General features: G+C 44.2%; 1 protein-coding gene across 1 annotated transcript; it reads right to left on the bottom strand.

Moving 5' to 3' along the window:
* Positions 1-14,630: 14,630 nt before the first annotated feature.
* Positions 14,631-18,559, bottom strand: LOC123404048 (beta-galactosidase 1-like). The gene is made up of 11 exons (XM_045097967.1): positions 18,339-18,559; positions 17,921-18,196; positions 17,712-17,804; positions 17,431-17,583; positions 17,224-17,312; positions 16,966-17,071; positions 16,749-16,836; positions 16,498-16,619; positions 16,041-16,399; positions 15,832-15,920; positions 14,631-15,749 (listed from the first exon to the last, which is right to left on the bottom strand). Exons 1-11 carry the CDS (start codon positions 18,501-18,503, stop codon positions 14,797-14,799), a joined length of 2,493 nt encoding a protein of 830 aa, XP_044953902.1. The 5' UTR covers positions 18,504-18,559; the 3' UTR covers positions 14,631-14,796.
* Positions 18,560-19,734: the final 1,175 nt, after the last annotated feature.

The raw sequence follows: 19,734 nt of genomic DNA, 5'->3' as shown, positions 1-19,734 counted from the left end.
GATACGCATTAGAAACTGCAGCATTCACTTTAAATAGGGCACCGTCTAAATCCGTTGAGACGACACCGTATGAACTGTGGTTTGGCAAGAAACCTAAGTTGTCGTTTCTTAAAGTTTGGGGCTGCGATGCTTATGTGAAGAAACTTCAACCAGAAAAGCTCGAGCCCAAAGTGGAGAAATGCGTATTCATAGGATACCCTAAGGAAACTATTGGGTATACCTTCTATCTTAGATCCGAAGGTAAAACCTTTGTTGCCAAGAACGGGTCCTTTCTAGAGAAAGAGTTTCTCTCGAAAGAAGTAAGTGGGAGGAAGGTAGAACTTGATGAGGTAATTACACCCCCTCTCGAACAGGAAAGTAGCACAGCGCAAGAAGTTGTTCCTGTGGTGCCTACACCGACTGAAGAGGAAGTTAATGATGATGATCATGAAGCTTCGGATCAAGTTACTACTGAACCGCGAAGGTCCACAAGGGTACGCTCCGCACCAGAGTGATACAGCAACCTTGTGATGGAAATCATGTTTTTAGACAACGGTGAACCTTCGAACTATGAAGAAGCGATGGCGGGCCCGGATTCCAACAAATGGCTTGAGGCCATGAAATCCGAGATAGGATCCATGTATGAGAACAAAGTATGGACTTTGGTGGACTTGCCCGATGACCGGCGAGCCATAGAAAATAAATGGATCTTCAAGAAGAAGACTGATGCAAACGGTAATGTAACCGTTTACAAAGCTCGACTTGTTGCAAAGGGTTTTCGACAGATTCAAGGAGTTGACTACGAAGAGACTTTCTCTCCTGTAGCGAAGCTGAAATCAGTCTGAATCATGTTAGCAATTGCCACCTTTTATGATTATGAAATTTGGCAAATGGACGTCAAAACGGCGTTCCTTAACGGGAACCTTAAGGAAGAGTTGTATATGATGCAACCAGAAGTTTTTGTCGATCCTAAAGGTGCTAACAAAGTATGCAAGCTCCAGCGCCCCATCTATGGGCTGGTGCAAGCATCTCGGAGTTGGAACATTCGCTTTAATGAGGTGATCAAAGCGTTTGGGTTCATACAGGTTTACGGAGAAGCCTGTTTGTACAAGAAAGTGAGTGGGAGCTCTGTAGCTTTCCTCGTACTATATGTGGATGACATATTATTGATGGGGAATGATATAGAGATGTTGGAGAGCATAAAGGCCTATTTGAACAAGAGTTTTTCAATGAAGGACCTTGGAGAAGCTGCATACATATTAGGCATCAAGATCTATAGAGATAGATCGAGAGCCTCATAGATCTTTCGCAAAGTACATACCTTGACAAGATATTGAAGAAATTCAATATGGAAAACTCAAAGAAAGGGTTCTTGCCAGTTTTGCAAGGTATGAGATTGAGTAAGACTCAGTTGCCGACCACGGCAGCAGATAGAGAGAAGATGAGTTCTGTCCCCTACGCTTCAGTCGTGGGCTCTCTAATGTATGCCATGTTGTGTACCAGACCTGATATAAACCTTGCCATAAGCTTGGTAGGGAGGTACCAAAGTAATCCCGGTGCGGAACACTGGACAACGGTCAAGAATATCCTTAAGTACCTGAAAAGGACTAAGGAAATGTTTCTCGTTTATGGAGGTGACAAAGAGCTCGTCGTAAAGGGTTACGTCGACGCTAGCTTCGACACAGATCCGGATGACTCTAAGTCACAAACCGGATACGTATATGTGTTGAATGGTAGGGCAGTGAGCTGGTGCAGCAGCAAGCAAGAAGTCGTGGCAGCATCTACATGTGAAGCGGAGTACATAGCTGCTTCAGAAGCGGCTCATGAAGGAATTTGGATGAAGGAGCTCATCACCGACCTTGGAGTGGTTCCAAGCGCGTCGGGTCCTATGACACTCTTCTGTGATAACACTGGAGCCATTGCCATAGCCAAGGAGCCCAGGTTTCACCGGAAGACGAAGCACATCAAGCGCCGCTACAACTCCATCCAGGACCATGTCCAGAGTGGAGTGATAGATATTTCTAAAGTACACACGGATCTGAATATTGCAGACCCGCTGACTAAACCTCTTCCACGAGCAAAACATGATCAGCACCATAATGCTATGGGTGTTCGATACATCACAATGTAACTAGATTATTGACTCTAGTGCAAGTGGGAGACTGTTGGAAATATGCCCTAGAGGCAATAATAAAATGGTTATTATCATATTTCCTTGTTCATGATAATCGTCTATCATTCATGCTATAATTGTATTAACAGGAAACAGTAATACATATGTGAATGAATAGATCACAATGTGTCCCTAGCAAGCCTCTAGTTGGCTAGCTCGTTAGTCAATAGATGATCATGGTTTCCTGATCATGGACATTGGATGTCATTGATAATGGGATCACATCATTGGGAGAATGATGTGGTGGACAAGACCCAATCCTAAGCCTAGCACTAGATCGTATTGTTCGTATGCTAATGCTTTTCTAATGTCAAGTATCTTTTCCTTCGACCGTGAGATTGTGCAACTCCCGGATACCGTAGGAGTGCTTTGGGTGTATCAAACGTCACAACGTAACTGGGTGACTATAAAGGTGCACTACGGGTACCTCCGAAAGTGTCTGTTGGGTTGGCACGAATCGAGATCGGGATTTGTCACTCCGTGTGACGGAGAGGTATCTCTGGGCCCACTCGGTAGAACATCATCATGAGCTCAATGTGACTAAGGAGTTAGTCACACGATGACGTGCTACGGAACGAGTAAAGAGACTTACCGGTAACGAGATTGAACAAGGTATAGGTATACCAACGATCGAATCTCGGGCATGTTCTATACCGACACACAAAGGGAATCGTATACGGGATTGATTGAATCCTTGACATCGTGGTTCATCCGATGAGATCATCGTGGAGCTAGTGGGAGCCACCATGGGTATCCAGACCCCGCTGATGGTTATTGGCCAGAGAGGTGTCTCGGTCATGTCTGCCTGTCTCCCGAACCCGTAGGGTCTACACACTTAAGGTTCGATGATGCTAGGGTTATAGGGAATAGTTATACGAGATTACCGAAAGTTGTTCCGAGTCCCGGATGAGATCCCGGACGTCACGAGGAGCTCTGGAATGGTCCGGAGGTAAAGATTGATATATAGGACGGATGGTTTCGGACACAGGAAGTGTTTCGGGCATCACCGGTAACGTACCGGGACCACCGGGACCACCGGAGGTGGTCCCGGGGGACCACCGAAGGGGGGTGACGACCCCGGGAGGCTAGATGGGCTAAGTGGGGAAGGGAACCAGCCCCTAAGTGGGCTGGTGCGCCCCCCATCCAGCCCATGTGCACCAGAAAAAAAGGGGAAAGGGGGAACCCTAACTAAGGTGGGCCTTAGGCCCACCAGAGGGGTGCGCCACATCTCCCCCGTGCCCTGGCCGCCACCCCTCTCCCATCTAAGGGCTGCCGCACCCCTTAGGGGTGGGAACCCTAAGGGCTGCGCCCCCTCCCTCTCCCCCTATATATAGATGAGGTTCGGGGCTGTTTGAGACACGGTTGAATCTCTCTCTCTCTCGGCGCAGCCCTGCTTCTCTCCCTCCTCCTCTCTGCCGGTGCTTGGCGAAGCCCTGCCGAGAGACCTCGTCTCTCCACCGACACCACGCCGTCGTGTTGCTGGACTTCTTCCCCAACCTCTCCCTCCTCCTTGCTGGATCAAGGTGCGGGAGACGTCATCGGGCTGCACGTGTGTTGAACGCGGAGGTGCCGTTGTTCGGCACTAGATCGGAATCGCTGCGAGTACGACTCCATCAACCGCGTTCTAGCAACGCTTCCGCTCAGCGATCTTCAAAGGTATGAAGATGCTCTTACCCCTCTCTCGTTGCTGGTCTCTCCATAGGAAGATCTGAACATGCGTAGGAAAATTTTGAATTTATGCTACGTTCCCAACAGATAGATCAAAACGCCTGATAGGACTTTCACAAAGCACATACCTTGATAAAGTTTTGAAGAGGTTCAAAATGGAACAATCCAAGAAAGGGTTCTTGCCAGTTTTACAAGGTACGAGATTGAGTAAGACTCAGTGCCCAGCAATTGATGAGGATAGAGAGCATATGAGCACCGTACCCTATGCTTTAGCCATAGGTTCTATCATGTATGCAATGCTGTGCACTAGACCGGACGTTAGCCTGGCCATAAGTATGGCAGGTAGGTTCCAGAGTAATCCAGGAGTGGATCACTGGACGACGGTCAAGAATATCCTGAAGTACACGAAAAGGACTAAGGAGATGTTTCTCGTGTATGGAGGTGACGAAGAGCTCGCCGTAAAAGGTTACGTCGATGCAAGCTTTGACACAGATCCGAACGACTCTAAGTCGCAAACCGGATACATATTTATTCTTAATGGGGGTGCGGTAAGCTGGTGCAGTTCCAAGTAGAGCGTCGTAGCAGATTCTACATGTGAAGCGGAGTACATGGCTGCCTCGGAGGGTGTCTGGATGACGCAGTTCATGACGGATCTTGGAGTGGTGCCAAGCGCACTGAATCCAATAACCTTGTTCTGTGACAACACGGGTGCCATTGCCCTAGCAAAGGAACCACGGTTTCACAAGAAGTCCAGACACATCAAACGACGCTTCAACCTCATCCGCGACTACGTCGAAGGGGAGGACGTGAATATATGCAAAGTGCACACGGATCTGAATGTAGCAGACCCGCTGACTAAACCTCTTCCACGGGCAAAGCATGATCAACACCAGAACTGTATGGGTGTTAGATTTATTACAATGTAATTCGCATGATGATGTGAGGGCTAGATTATTGACTCTAGTGCAAGTGGGAGACTGTTGGAATTATTCCCTAGAGGCAATAACAAATATAGTTATTATTATAATTCCTGTATCAAGATAATCGTTTATTATCCATGCTATAATTGTATTGAATGAAGACTTATATACATGTGTGGATATATAGATAAAACACTGTCCCTAGCAAGCCTCTAGTTGTCTAGCCAGTTGAATAAAGATAGTCAGTGTCTTCTGATTATAAACAAGGTGTTGTTGCTTGATAACTAGATCACGTCATTGGGAGAATCACGTGATGGACTAGACCCAAACTAATAGACGTAGCATGTTGATCGTGTCATTTTGTTGCTACTGTTTTCTGCGTGTCAAGTATTTGTTCCTATGACCATGAGATCATATAACTCACTGACACCGGGGGAATACTTTGTGTGTATCAAACGTCGCAACGTAACTGGGTGACTATAAAGATGCTCTACAGGTATCTCCGAAGGTGTTCGTTGAGTTAGTATGGATCGAGACTGGGATTTGTCACTCCGTGTGACGGAGAGGTATCTCGGGTCCCACTCGGTAATACAACATCACACACAAGCCTTGCAAGCAATGTGACTTAATGTAAGTTGCGGGATCTTGTATTACGGAATGAGTAAAGAGACTTGCTGGTAAACGAGATTGAAATAGGTATACGGATAGTGACGATCGAATCTCGGGCAAGTAACATACCGAAGGACAAAGGGAATGACATACGGGATTATATGAATCCTTGGCACTGAGGTTCAAACGATAAGATCTTCGTAAAATATGTAGGATCCAATATGGGCATCTATGTCCCGCTATTGGATAATGACCGAGGAGTCTCTCGGGTCATGTCTACATAGTTCTCGAACCCGCAGGGTCTGCACATTTAAGGTTCGACGTTGTTTTATACGTATTTGAGTTATATGGTTGGTTACCGAATGTTGTTCGGAGTCCCGGATGAGATCACAGACGTCACGAGGGTTTCCGGAATGGTCCGGAAACGAAGATTGATATATAGGATAACCTCATTCGATTACCGGAAGGTTTTCGGAGTTACCGGGAATGTACCGGGAATGACGAATGGGTTCCGGGAGTTCACCGGGGGGGCAACCCACCCCGGGGAAGCCCATAGGCCTTAGTGGGCTGGTGGGACAGCCCAAGAAATCCCTATGCGCCATAGGAAGAAAAATCAAAGAGAAAAAAAAAAGAGGTGGGAAAAGGGGGAAGGACTCCTCCTTCCGAACCTAGTTGGACTCGGTTTGGAAGGGGAGGGTTCCCCCCTAAGGCTCGGTCGACCCCCTTGGAAGTCCTTGGACCCCAAGGCAAGGCTCTCCCTCCTCCCCCTATATATACGGAGGTTTTACGGCTGATTTGAGACAACTTTGCCACGGCAGCCCGACCACATATCTCCACGGTTTTACCTCTAGATCGCGTTTCTGCTGAGCTCGGGCGGAGCCCTGCCGAGACAAGATCATCACCAACCTCCGGAGCACCGTCACGCTGCCGGAGAACTCTTCTACCTCTCCGTCCCTCTTGCTGGATCAAGAAGGCCGAGATCATCGTCGAGCTGTACGTGTGCTAAATCCGGAGGTGCCGTCCGTTCGGCACTAGATCGTGGGACTGATCGCGGAACGGTTCGCGGGGCGGATCGAGGGACGTGAGGACGTTCCACTACATGAACCGCGTTCACTAATGCTTCTGCTGTACGGTCTACAAGGGTACGTAGATCACACATCCCCTCTCGTAGATGGACATCACCATGATAGGTCTTCGTGCGCGTAGGAAAATTTTTGTTTCCCATGCGACGTTCCCCAACACATAGCATGTGTGAGAAAGTTGAGAGGGTTACGGCAAAAACTGGATGCACTTCGTGTACAAAACGGACAATCTCTTTGGAAGTATGAGGGTTTCATACGGAAACTCGTCTGTTACAAAGGGATTTCATTTTTTTGAACTTATTTGAACTCCGTAGTTTTTTTGTGTTCAAAAAGCACCATTCAAAGCCACATCATCAATTTACAACCCTTTCTAACTTCATTTGTTATTTTCCATGCATTTACTGAATATTATGAGCTATAAGACCATGAAATTGAAAAGCATTTGATATGAACTCTCAAAAGGTTCCAAGTTGGCATGGTATCATCATTTCACCCACATAGCATGTACGAGAGAGTTGAGAGGGTTACCGCAAAAACTGTATGCACTTCGTGTATAAAACGGACAATCTCTTTCGAAGTATCAAGGTTTCATACGGAAACTCGTCTGTTACAAAGGGATTTCATTTTTTTGAAGTTATTTGAACTCCATAGTTTTTCTGTGTTCAAAATGCACTATTCAAAGCCACATCATCAATTTACAACCCTTTCTGAATTCATTTGTTATTTTTCATGTATTTACTGATTATTTTGAGCTATAAGACCATGAAATTGAAAAGCATTTGAAATGAACTCTGAAAAGGTTCCAAGTTAACATTGTATCATCATTTCAACCACATAGCATGTGCGAGAAAGTTGAGAGGGTTATGGCAAAAACTCGATGCGCTTCGTGTACAAAACGGACAATCTCTTTGGAAGTATCAGAGTTTCATACGGAAACTCGCCTCTTACAAAGGGATTTAATTTTTATGAACTTATTTGAACTCCATAGTTTTTTTGTATTCAAAATGCAACATTCAAAGCCACATCATCAATTTACAACCCATTCTAACTTCATTTGTTATTTTTCATGCATTTACTGATTATTTTGAGCTATAAGACTGTGAAATTGAAAAGCATTTGAAATGAACTCTGAATAGGTTCCAAGTTGGCATGGTATCATCATTTCACCCACATAGCATGTGCGAGAAAGTTGAGAGGGTTAAGGCAAAAACTGGATGCACTTCGTGTACAAAACGGACAATCTCTTTGGAAGTATCAAGGTTTCATATGGAAACTCGTCTGTTACAAAGGGATTTCATTTTTTGAACTTATTTGAACTCCATAGTTCTTCTGTGTTCAAAATGCACCATTCAAAGCCACATTATCAATTTACAACCCTTTGTGACTTCATTTGTTATTTTTCATGCATTTACTAATTATTTTGAGCTATAAGACCATGAAATTGAAAAGCATTTGAAATGAACTCTGAAAAGGTTTCAAGTTGGCATGGTATCATCATTTCACCCACATAGCATGTGCGAGAAAGTTGAGAGGGTTACGGCAAAAAATGGATGCACTTCGTGTACAAAACGGACAATCTCTTTCGAAGTATCAGGGTTTCATACGGAAACTCGTCTGTTACAAAGGGATTGCATTTTTTTGAACTTATTTAAACTCCATAGTTTTTCTGTGTTCAAAATGCACCATTCAAAGCCACATCATCAATTTACAACTCTTTCTAACATTGTTATTTTTCATGCATTTACTTATTATTTTGAGCAATAAGACCATGAAATTGAAAAGCATTTGAAATGAACTCTGAAAAGGTTCCAAGTTGGCATGGTATCATCATTTCACCCACATAGCATGTTCGAGAAAGTTGAGAGGGTTACGGCAAAAACTAGATGCACTTCGTGCACAAAATGGACAATCTCTTTGGAAGTATGAGGGTTTCATACGAAAACTCGTGTGTTACAAAGGGATTTCATCTTTTTGAACTTATTTGAACTCCATAGTTTTTTGTGTTCAAAATGTACCATTCAAAGCCACATCATCAATTTACAACCCTTTCTAACTTCATTTGTTATTTTTCATGCATTTACTGATTATTTTGAGCTATAAGACCATGAAATTGAAAAGCATTTGAAATGAACTCTGAAAAGGTTCCAATTTGGCATGGTACCATAATTTCACCCACATAGCATGTGCGAGAAAGTTGAGAGGGTTACGGCAAAAACTGGATGCACTTCGTGTACAAAACGGACAATCTCTTTCGAAGAATGAGGGTTTTAAACGGAAACTCGTCTGTTACAAAGGGATTTCATTTTTTTGAACTTATTTGAACTCCATAGTTTTTCTATGTTCAAAATGCACCATTCAAAGCCACATCATCAATTTACAACCCTTTATGACTTCATTTGTTATTTTTCATGCATTTACTGATTATTTTGAACTATAAGACCATGAAATTGAAAAGCATTTGAAATGAACTCTGAAAAGGTTCCAAGTTGGCATGGTATCATCATTTCACCCACATAGCATGTGTGAGAAAGTTGAGAGGGTTACGGCAAAAACTGGATGCACTTCGTGTACAAAACGAACAATCTCTTTGGAAGTATCAGGGTTTCATACGGAAACTCGTCTGTTACAAAGCGATTTCATTTTTATGAACTTATTTGAACTCCATAGTTTTTTTGTATTCGAAATGCACCATTCAAAGCCACATCATCAATTTACCACCCTTTCTAACTTCATTTGTTATTTTTCATGCATTTACTGATTATTTTGAGCTATAAGACCATGAAATTGAAAAGCATTTGAAATGAACTGTGAAAAGGTTTCAAGTTGCCATGGTATCATCATTTCACCCACATAGCATGTGCGAGAAAGTTGAGAGGGTTACAGCAAAAACTAGATGCACTTCGTGTACAAAAAGGACAATCCCTTTCGAAGTATCAGGGTTTCATACGGAAACTCGCCTGTTACAAAGGTGTTTCATTTTTTTGAACTTATTTGAACTCCATAGTTTTTCTATATTGAAAATGCACCATTCAAAGCCACATCATCAATTTACAACCATTTATGACTTCATTTGTTATTTTTCATGCATTTACTGATTATTTTGAGCAATAAGACCATGAAATTGAAAAGCATTTGAAATGAACTGTGAAAAGGTTCCAAGTTGGCATGGTATCATCATTTCACCCACATAGCATGTGCGAGAAAGTTGAGAGGGTTACGATAAAAACTAGATGCACTTCGTGTACAAAACGGACAATCTCTTTGGAAGTATCAGGGTTTCATACGAAAACTCGTGTGTTACAAAGGGATTTCATTTTTTTGAACTTATTTGAACTCCATAGTTTTTCTGTGTTCAAAATGCACCATTCAAAGTCACATCATCAATTTACAACCCTTTCTAACATCATTTGTTATTTTTCATGCATTTACTGATTATTTTGAGCTATAAGACCATGAAAATGAAAAGCATTTGAAATGAACACTGAAAAGGTTCCAAGTTGGCATGGTATCATCATTTCACCCACATAGCATGTGTGAGAAAGTTGAGAGGGTTACGGCAAAAACTGGATGCACTTCGTGTACAAAACAGACAATCTGTGTGGAAGTATCAGGGTTTCATACGGAAACTCGTCTGTTACAAAGGGATTTCATTTTTATGAACTTATTTGAACTCCATAGTTTTTTGAATTCAAAATGCACCATTCAAAGCCACATCATCAATTTACAACCCTTTCTAACTTCATTTGTTATTTTTCATGCATTTACTGATTATTTTGAGCTATAAGACCATGAAATTGAAAAGCATTTCAAATGAACTCTGAAAAGGTTTCAAGTTGCCATGGTATCATCATTTCACCCACATAGCATGTGCGAGAAAGTTGAGAGGGTTACGGCAAAAACTGGATGCACTTCGTGTACAAAACGGACAACCTCTTTCGAAGTATCAGGGTTTCATACGGAAACTCGTCTGTTACAAAGGGATTTCATTTTTTTGAACTTATTTGAACTCCATAGTTTTTCTGTGTTCAAAATGCACCATTCAAAGCCACATAATCAATTTACAACCATTTATGACTTCATTTGTTATTTTCATGTATTTACTGATTATTTTGAGCTATAAGACCATGAAATTGAAAAGCATTTGAAATGAACGCTGAAAAGGTTCCAAGTTGGCATGGTATCATCATTTCACAAACATAGCATGTGCGAGAAAGTTGAGAGGGTTACGGCAAAAACTGGATGCACTTCGTGTACAAAATGGACAATATCTTTCGAAGTATGAGGGTTTCATACGAAAACTCATCTGTTACAAAGGGATTTCATTTTTTTAAACTTATTTGAACTCCCTAGTTTTTCTGTGTTCAAAATGCTCCATTCAAAGCCACATCAACAATTTACAACCCTTTCTAACATCATTTGTTATTTTTCATGCATTTACTGATTATTTTGAGCTATAAGACCATAAAATTGAAAAGCATTTGAAATGAACTCTGAAATGGTTCCAAGTTGGCAGTGGTGACAATTTTAATACAACACATGATATCCATTACATCTAGGGCACAACATTACATTTGTTCAAGTTCACAACAGTGAACAAATGATAGAATTACATCTAGGACACAACACACTAGCAGAAACATAACACACACACTGCCAGTTCATTGGTTTGCTTAGGTCAAATAGAAACTAAACTAGCCACAATGGTGATGCCAAGAACAAAAAGAAAACCCATTGTTTCCATGAGCTCATTCCTTTTCTGCAACTTCAATTGCATTTTCTTGTTTTCATTATTCAGATCCATAACCTTCTTCTCGATCCTACTAGCTTTGATCCAACTACGTTCAAGGCCACCATGGAGCTCCTCAAAAGCTTCCCCCACTAGCTCAGTCGGGGGGGGGGGTCAATCCAAACAACCCAATCACACTCATCAGGAAGCTGTTAAATCAGAGTTCACATAATTAGGTGAAATTCATAACTTTGCAATAAATCGATGAAAACAGAGTACCAAATGATGTTTTGAGGAATTACATCGAGTGGACAACCCAAAAACCGTCTTCCCGTGCTTGCTCCACCCCAAGAAACACCGCGAGCAGGAATTAGCCCATGCCTCGGGCAACGGTGATTCGAGCGCTCCTTAAGGGCGTAGAAACTTGGATTGGGAATGAAAAATTTGGATTGGAACTGCACAATCCCGCAGCCATCCACCTTTGAGCCAGAAAGGCGCATATTACGGCCCATCCCGCGAAACCCTAGATGAGAAATCCCCAAATCCAATGTCAACCGAAAATCCAAATCGACTTACCTCACTGTCTGCGGAGGAGCTTGCACACGACATTGCGGATGTACACATGGACGTGCCCCAGCGGTGAAAACGGGGACGGGGCATGACGGACAGCTAAATCTAGACAAATCTCGGGAAAAATGGAGCTCCGAGGTCAAGCTTCGAGAGGAGAAAGCTTAACTAGTGTGGCTTGGGCATTTCATCGAACACCTCATGTGCATAGGAGGTAAGCTAGAGCACCCAGATGCCCTCCCCTCGCCGGCTAGAAAAAAACAGAGTGCTCTGCCGCGGCGATGGGTATATATAGGCAAATTATTTGTCCCGGTTCGTGGCAAAAACCGGGGCTAAAGCCCCCCCCCCCCTTCTAAACCGGTTCAAGGCATGAACCGGTACCAATGGATGTGGGCCAGGAGCGCGGCCCATTGGTCCTGGTTCGTGCCTAGAACCGGGACAAATGGGTCCACCCGAACTGGGACCAATGCCCAAGAGGCCCCGGCCGGCCCCCTGGGCTCATGAACCGGGACTAATGCCCCCCATGGGTCCTGGTTCATGAAGAACCGGGACTAATGGGCTGGCCAGGCCCGAACCAAAGCCTTATTTTCTACTAGTGACAGTGGAACAGTCTAGCGACTACCACGCGGCTCGGCAACATAAAACCATGTGGTGCACTTGCACTTGCACCGGCATATTAAGTGAAGCCGCATGTCTCTGGCCCCCCTCCCCCCGCGCGCGCCTAACAATGCTGCAAACTTACGTGAGCATTTTACGTAAAGGATGATGTGCATGTAATTAATTGGATCAGGATTAATGGTTGCAGCCCAACCCAATAAAAATCAAGGATGGCAGGTTAGAGATGGAAAGTTACGTAGCCTTATCTGAATGCGAGGAAGAAGAGCGCTGCCATCAGGAGGGAAGGATGGAGCAACCCGGTTGAAGGTTTTGTCAAGTTAAACGTAGACGCTGCGTTCCGTGCTGAAGCTCTGCAAGGGGCGGTAGGCGCTGTCCTACGTGATCATAAGGGCAGCTTCATTGCGGCGTCAAATGAGAAGCTGGAAGATGTCATGGATGCAGGAACAGCGGAAGCATATGCTTTGCGACATGGCCTTCTTCTTGCACAGCAGTTGGGGATTACTAAGCTTGTTGTTGAGTCAGACTTTATGGAGGTGATCAACACTATGAACAATGGAGGTTTCACGGCATCAGGAGCAGCGGCGATTTATTCAGATTGTTTGGTTCTTGCTATAGGGTATAATTCGGTCTCTTTGTCCATTGCGCGAGGGAAGCGAATTCTGTTTCTCATGAACTAGCTAGGGAAGCGGCTTCAGATCAACCTGCTCTTTGGGTTGATGAACCACCAGCATATGTTGTACAAGGGCTAGTAGATGATGTCACACTTCTTTGATCTAATAAAGTTACCGAAGTTTTTTTTTAAAGTAGGACGTACGTAGGTCTAGCATTTTAACCCCACGCCCCCAGTGTAACTGTTATTGTCAACTCTGTGTGACAAGAATATGAGGATGTTACGTGGTGTTACGTACTGATGAATGACACAAGAGCCCGGCATTATCACATGCATAAGAATGATACTATACATGGTCCATAGGCATATGGTACCATAATTAACACAAGAGCCATGCATTATCACATGCATAAGAATGATACGGCATTGGAATTTGTCCAGGTAGCAGAAGTTTAGTACACGTAGCATCGCAGTTGTGGGATCTAAAATTCTAGATCCTCCTGGTCCGGACTTTAATTGAATAACATTTGTGATAGTTATAGAACCTTATTGTTTTAAACTATGTGATGAGTTGATATGAAACTTGAAAATTGATTTCTCAAACAACCGCCATCACATTTGAGAGGGGCCCGTGCTAGTTAGTAATAAGGCAGTTTGTGCGATATGAACATTTGTAATAAAGTACTCCCTATGTAAGGATTTTATTGGTAAAGCACTGGAAAATTGTTGTATTAATTAGATGTACCAGAAGTTTGGTATACAAACTATTTTATTAGTAAGAGAATGTGCCAAAACAAATGAAACAAGCATTATAAAAAAAATCAGATAATTAAAGAAGTAACTAAAAGCGCAACATAAATTTCAAACGTTGTAACTTTTTTCTAAAAAATGTCAGACACACCTTTTAAAAATTGATCATAGCCAACCAAGCTGCCACAATCACCGCAACAAATTCTTCACGTGTCTGTTTCTCCAATGGAAAATCTTCACCATAACAAATTGTGCGGCCACTATCATCCCAACAAATTCTAGATTTAACCCCGATCCATGGAAAATCTCATGAATTGAACCATGCATTTGTTCGAGGCTAATTAGGCCCCTAACACTTAGAGCACTAACTATTTTTGATGGTTAGAACACTTGCTCGCACACTTGAGAGGGCCACTGTACGAGTTTATCGGAAAATATATGTAATAAAGTAAAATATATCTTTTTTTATGTAGATTTTCAAGAAGTTTACACAAACATAAGACATGAGATAGAACATTAACAATAACTGTATTTGTTTGTGCCAAATGAATGAAACATTATGTAAAACAAAGTTATTTTTTTTCAACTATACGTGAATGCTATTAAATTTTTAGTTTAATTAAAGGTTCAAAATATATTTTCCCACGTTGTAACTTGTGTTTTAAATAAGTAAGACAAACCTTTTACTGAACTACTCCCTCCGTTCCTAAATATAAAACCTTTTAGAGATTATACTATGAACTACATACGGATGTACATAGACATATTTTAGAGTATATATTCACTCATTTTATTCCGTATGTAGTCTTTTAATGAAATCTCTAAAAGGTCTTATATTTTTGGAACGGAGGGAGTAATATTTTTGGAACGGCTGGATATAAGAAATGAAAATTGCAACATATATCCAAGGAAACTCCATCTCTAATGATCGCAACATATATCCGATTCAACCTCGATCTCTATTGAAAATCACATGAAGCGAACCATGTAATTGTTGTGGGCTAATTAGCCCCCTAACACATATGCCTAGCTCCTGACGCTAGCTAACACTAGCCTAAATGACACTAGCAAATTTATTACTTCATGTATGGAGATCAACAGGTTGCTTGAACGGTGAGCACGCCGGAGTCACACCCTGACCCGGCGCGGAAATCCTCCGTGTGCCGCACCGTGCACGACTCCTTGCCGACGCACGCCGCCGTGAACGTTGCCAGCGCCGCCTTGGACTCACAGCCGCCCTGGTACGCACCGCACTTGCCGCGCGCCACGCCGAGGCTGGCCACGTCCACGCTGGAGATGGTCCTGCCATGGCTGCATGCCAGAGCCACCTCGTCGCCGACCTCAGCGGCCTCGGCGCACGCCGCACCCACGGCCACCGTGTGGAAGCTCACCCTCGTCGGATCGCCGCCGGCCTCCTCAAACAGCACCATCGTGTTGGGCTCGCCGGCCTTGATGAACGACCGTGGCACATGGTAGAACCTCTGGGACGGCTCGTTGCAGCCGGTCAGGCACTTCTGCCCGTCGCCCTCCGCCTTGAATGTGCCGCGGTAGTCGCACCGCTGACAGCCGTCCATGTCCGCGGCAACGTATGACGGCCAGTAGCGGCCGAGGTTGTTGCCGTTGACCCACACCACGCCCTTGCCGAGACCCAGCAGGTCCGCGACCACGGGCTCCTCGCCGGCGGGGGCCTCGAAGGTCGCCTTGTACCAGGTGAAGGGGCGGTGCACCGGGATGGTGCCGTTGAGGCCGCCGCTCCATTGGCTGCGGTCATTGGCCTTGTCGAGGTGGGTCTCCCTATACTCGCCGGCGAGGCCGGCCTTGTAGGACCAGGAGCTGTTGGAGAGGTCGTAGGCGGTGGTGTTGGTGACGGTGTCGACGAGCTTCACCGGCCCTCCCACGATGCCGGCGGGCATCATCTCGAACAGAGCACCATAGTTCTTGAGCCCGATGGTGGCGCTGAGGAGGGAGATGTAGTTCTTGCCAGAGTGGAGCTTCACGGGCGTCTCCATTTGGAAGACGAATCCGCCATTAGGAGAGTAGTGCCTCCCTGCATGCCAATTAATCAAATCAATTAACATTAGCTTGACCACTCAGAGAAAAACAATAAGTATGTATATTGGGACACTCACCAACAAGCTTGCCATTGACGAAAGCGTATAGCTCATGTCCAGTTGTGTTCACGTGCAACTTGTAGTTCGATTCCCCCTTGTGCTCGAAGCTGCACATTTTGATCATCACCAGAGATTAATTTATATTTCAATCTTATGCAACAATGTCTGTATATTTTCGATAAAGAACAATGTCTGTATTAATATTAAGCATAAAGAAGTTTGATTACCTTGTCCTGTACCATAGGTAGTCGCTCTGGTCGCCCGACGTCGCGATCTGCTCGAGCAGCTCGTTCTTCCTGAAGTTACCCTTCTCGTCCGTCATGAAAGGCTGGAGGTTCTCGGGCATCCACGACCAAGCAAGGCCATCCGTCACGGTTTCCACTCCCGGCCTCTTCACCATCACCGACGTTTGTGTCTTGATCTTGGCGCTGTTGTACGCGACGGTCTTGCAATCCGGCAGGATGCTCACGGACCATGCGGGCACGGCGTGGGTGGCTCCGTTGTCGAGGGTCACGTTAACCTCCTTGTCGTCGAACTTGTTGCTGATGAAGCAGGCGGAGGAGTTGTCCAGCGTGTACTTGGTCACCTATGTATAGATGTTGATGAACCAAATGGATGAATTATGTTGTAAATACCATTAAAAATAGTACTAGAATTTTTGTATTGTATGTGAATGTTAGTTACCGTGACATTGGTGTTGCCCATGGTGGTGTCCTTGTAGTCCCCATGGAGTAGGATCTTCTCCATGGACTTGAGGACATTGTGGAGGTCCTTGAGGTGCCCGTATTTTGGCTGCCTGATGTTACCTGAAAACAAAAACATAAACGGATAATGAATATGGTTTGCATATTGACACTAATTATTAATTTACAAGATGCAAATAAGCTTGTGACGAACAAATGAATTGAAGGAGGAACAAGAGATCGTTCACATACCGTACTCATCGAGAGGGGCATCGTAGTCATAGCTGGTTGTGATGTATGGGCCACCTGACGTGCGGCCAAAGTTGGTGCCACCATGGTACTGATCACATATAAATTCACGATCAACAAGTCAAATGATGTAAAATTCAGTTCATACATGCTAGAGGATGGAAATGTAGAAGACAAGAGCATAAACTAGTAATCAATGGATTGGTTGTAAATCAATCACCATGTAGTAGTTCTGGAGCGATCCGCGCGTCTGGAAGAACATGGCGACGGAGAAGGCGATGTCCTCGGCGGAGCGGTGGAAATCAGGCTTGTCCCAGGCTTTGAACCTAATTATATATTGAGGATAAAATGTAAGAGCAATTTGAACTTCATTCAACATATAAAAGTAGTACGTGCTAAGCAATTTCACGCATGCATAAGAAAAAATGAAGGAAAATTTATATAAATAGAGGATGATCCAGGTATATATGAAGGGTACCAGCCAGTCCAGTTCTCAGTCCAGATCTTGGGGATGTCGGTCCTCTTGGGGAACCAGTCGTGGCAGTAGAAGCCGTTGCAGGTGTTGATCTACTAGTAATTAAGAAGACTTAGCATTGAGTTTTTTTTTTATTTACACTTGGGAAGAAAGAAGAATAATAATTGGTAGAGACAAAAATAGGAAAGATGAAAATGTGCATGCGCTGACCACGTTGGGTGGGACGTCTTGGTCCTGCTGGCACATGATCCACGGCACGCCTACGTTCTGCTTGTTGGCCATGGCGGCGCACCAGTGGATGTACTCAGACGCCGACTCGTCGTTGTTGAGCTTGTCCATGACGTTCCCGTACTCGTTCTCGATCTATATATGTAAATTGTTCACATATATATATGTTATATTCACTGATCCACTCTTTTGTCGACGACAAGTAGCTAGGAATGCAAGCTAGATAAGTTTCACATAATTAATATTAGTTAGTTACTACGTACCTGAGAGAGGATGATGGGGCCTCCCTGTCCGGCGAACATCTTGGCCTCCTTGAGCTTGTCGACGATGAGGGTCGTGAAGGTCTCCATCTCTTGCTGCAAGCATCAATAAATTCGTCGTGTTCACAAATGTTAATCATGCATTCTGAAGTAAAAATATGTTTACGTCATAAAATAAGATGAATGTTGGGAACGTTCTAGCAGTGGGGTACCTCGAAGGGGTGGTTGTGCATCCGGAACTGCATGCCGGAGATGTCGCGCAGCCATGCCGGCAGGCCGCCGTAGTTCCACTCGCCGCAGATGTAGGGGCCGATGCGGAGGATGGCGTACATGCCGGCGTCCTGGACCTCCTTGAAGAAGCGCACGATGTCATAGCTCCCCTCGAAGTTGTACTGCCGGCGGCGAGGCTCGTGGCCGTTCCAGAAGACGTACGTTTCGATGGCGTCCAGCCCGCCCTCCTTGGCCTTCCTGATCAAATCCGGCCACATCTGCAGGCAGAGATCGACACCACGTCCACGTGCGTATAATCAATTCATCCATCCATTCATGCATGAAAACTAAGTAAGACTAGAGACGATGGATCCATCTGGAGCTAGGTTGATCACATGGTGCGTTTATATGCGTGCGTACCTCTGGCGTGCTCCTGGGGTAGTGGATGGAGCCGGAGATGAGGAGGCGGCGCTCGCCATCGATGACCAGTGCCCGGTCGTCGTACCCGACCTCGGTGCCGCTGGCGACGGCAGCGACCGCCGCGAGGAGGAGGAGCGCAAGTGGTTGCCACGACACGCGATCCATGGCGAGAAGCTGCTAGCTAGGGAGAAGAAAGGAGCCAAGTACTCCTACTTAGATGCGAACGACAAGTGCTGGCCGGCCGTGTGTATTTATAGGGGAAAGATTGGCGTGGATTAGCTAACAAACTGCGTTTGTGGGGCGCCGCCGCGTCCTACGTGGGTGGTTATCTCATCACAGGCTTGGCATTTATCTAGTGAGATACACTGCGATTGATTCTCAAGAACAACTCCGATCGACGACGCTAATAATGTGGGATCAAGACTTATCTAGTCCTGGGCGTTTTAGGTGTTTCAAATACAATTGCGATTTATTCCAGTTTATCTAGTCCACGCTAATAATGTGTCGTGGGCGTTTATCTAGTCCACGCTAATAATGTGGGATTAGCAGTTTTATCTAGTCGTTCAACTCTACGGTATCTTTTATGGAAAGTTACATGCTAGTTTTCGGGAAGCAAATATTGTTAGGAAAATTATTCCAGAATTTTTTTAAATTTCCAGTGCAGCCATAACATTATGTTTCCATCGATCTGAGAATTTTTGCTTCCCATGGTGAATAAAATTTGCTTCAAGATTTATTTTTTTACCATAAATGTAATAGAGAACATGTTCTTCAAGACGGGATCACAATATTGTTTCGATGATGCTATGGTTTATATCGGGGACACACAGAACTCAACAGATTGTGTTTTTGCTTTTATAGTTTGCTTGTTTCAATGATACTATGTATTATATCAGGGGTTATAAGTCATGAAGAAGTTAAAATACACTAACTTATCTATCTATACTATACCTACTATTGAAAGAAATATATATTCTTGATCCGTCATGCTATTTTACACTTTAACACTAATAAAATCAAAGCATACTCTTTTATTTCGTACATTGCCCCGCACCAAGTCATCCGTTCCGGCTCGGACATCAGTCACCACCACCTATCCGTGTAGGTATAGGATTAGTAGTAGGTTATCTATATATACATATTGATACCCTTGTAATGTCACTTATATCTTTTGGTTGGACCCGTAAGTCATATACTCCTTGACTTCCGCACGGCTGAGTAACCATCACATACACATACATCCAGTTGCTTCGTAGGCGACTTGTGATGTTTTGTCTATTGAAAAGCACATCATTGCAACAGTTTCATATGAACCAAAGTAATGTGCACACTCGGGCTCGAATATGTGCTGCTAATTTAGGATTTGCCCCCATTTAGCGAAGTCTCAGTGAAAGTG

The sequence above is a fragment of the Hordeum vulgare genome, chromosome 1H, assembly GCF_904849725.1.
Source record: "Hordeum vulgare subsp. vulgare chromosome 1H, MorexV3_pseudomolecules_assembly, whole genome shotgun sequence".
NCBI lineage: Eukaryota > Viridiplantae > Streptophyta > Magnoliopsida > Poales > Poaceae > Hordeum > Hordeum vulgare.
The sequence above is the reverse complement of the archived record's forward strand: the minus strand, read 5'-3'. Positions and strand labels throughout refer to the sequence as shown.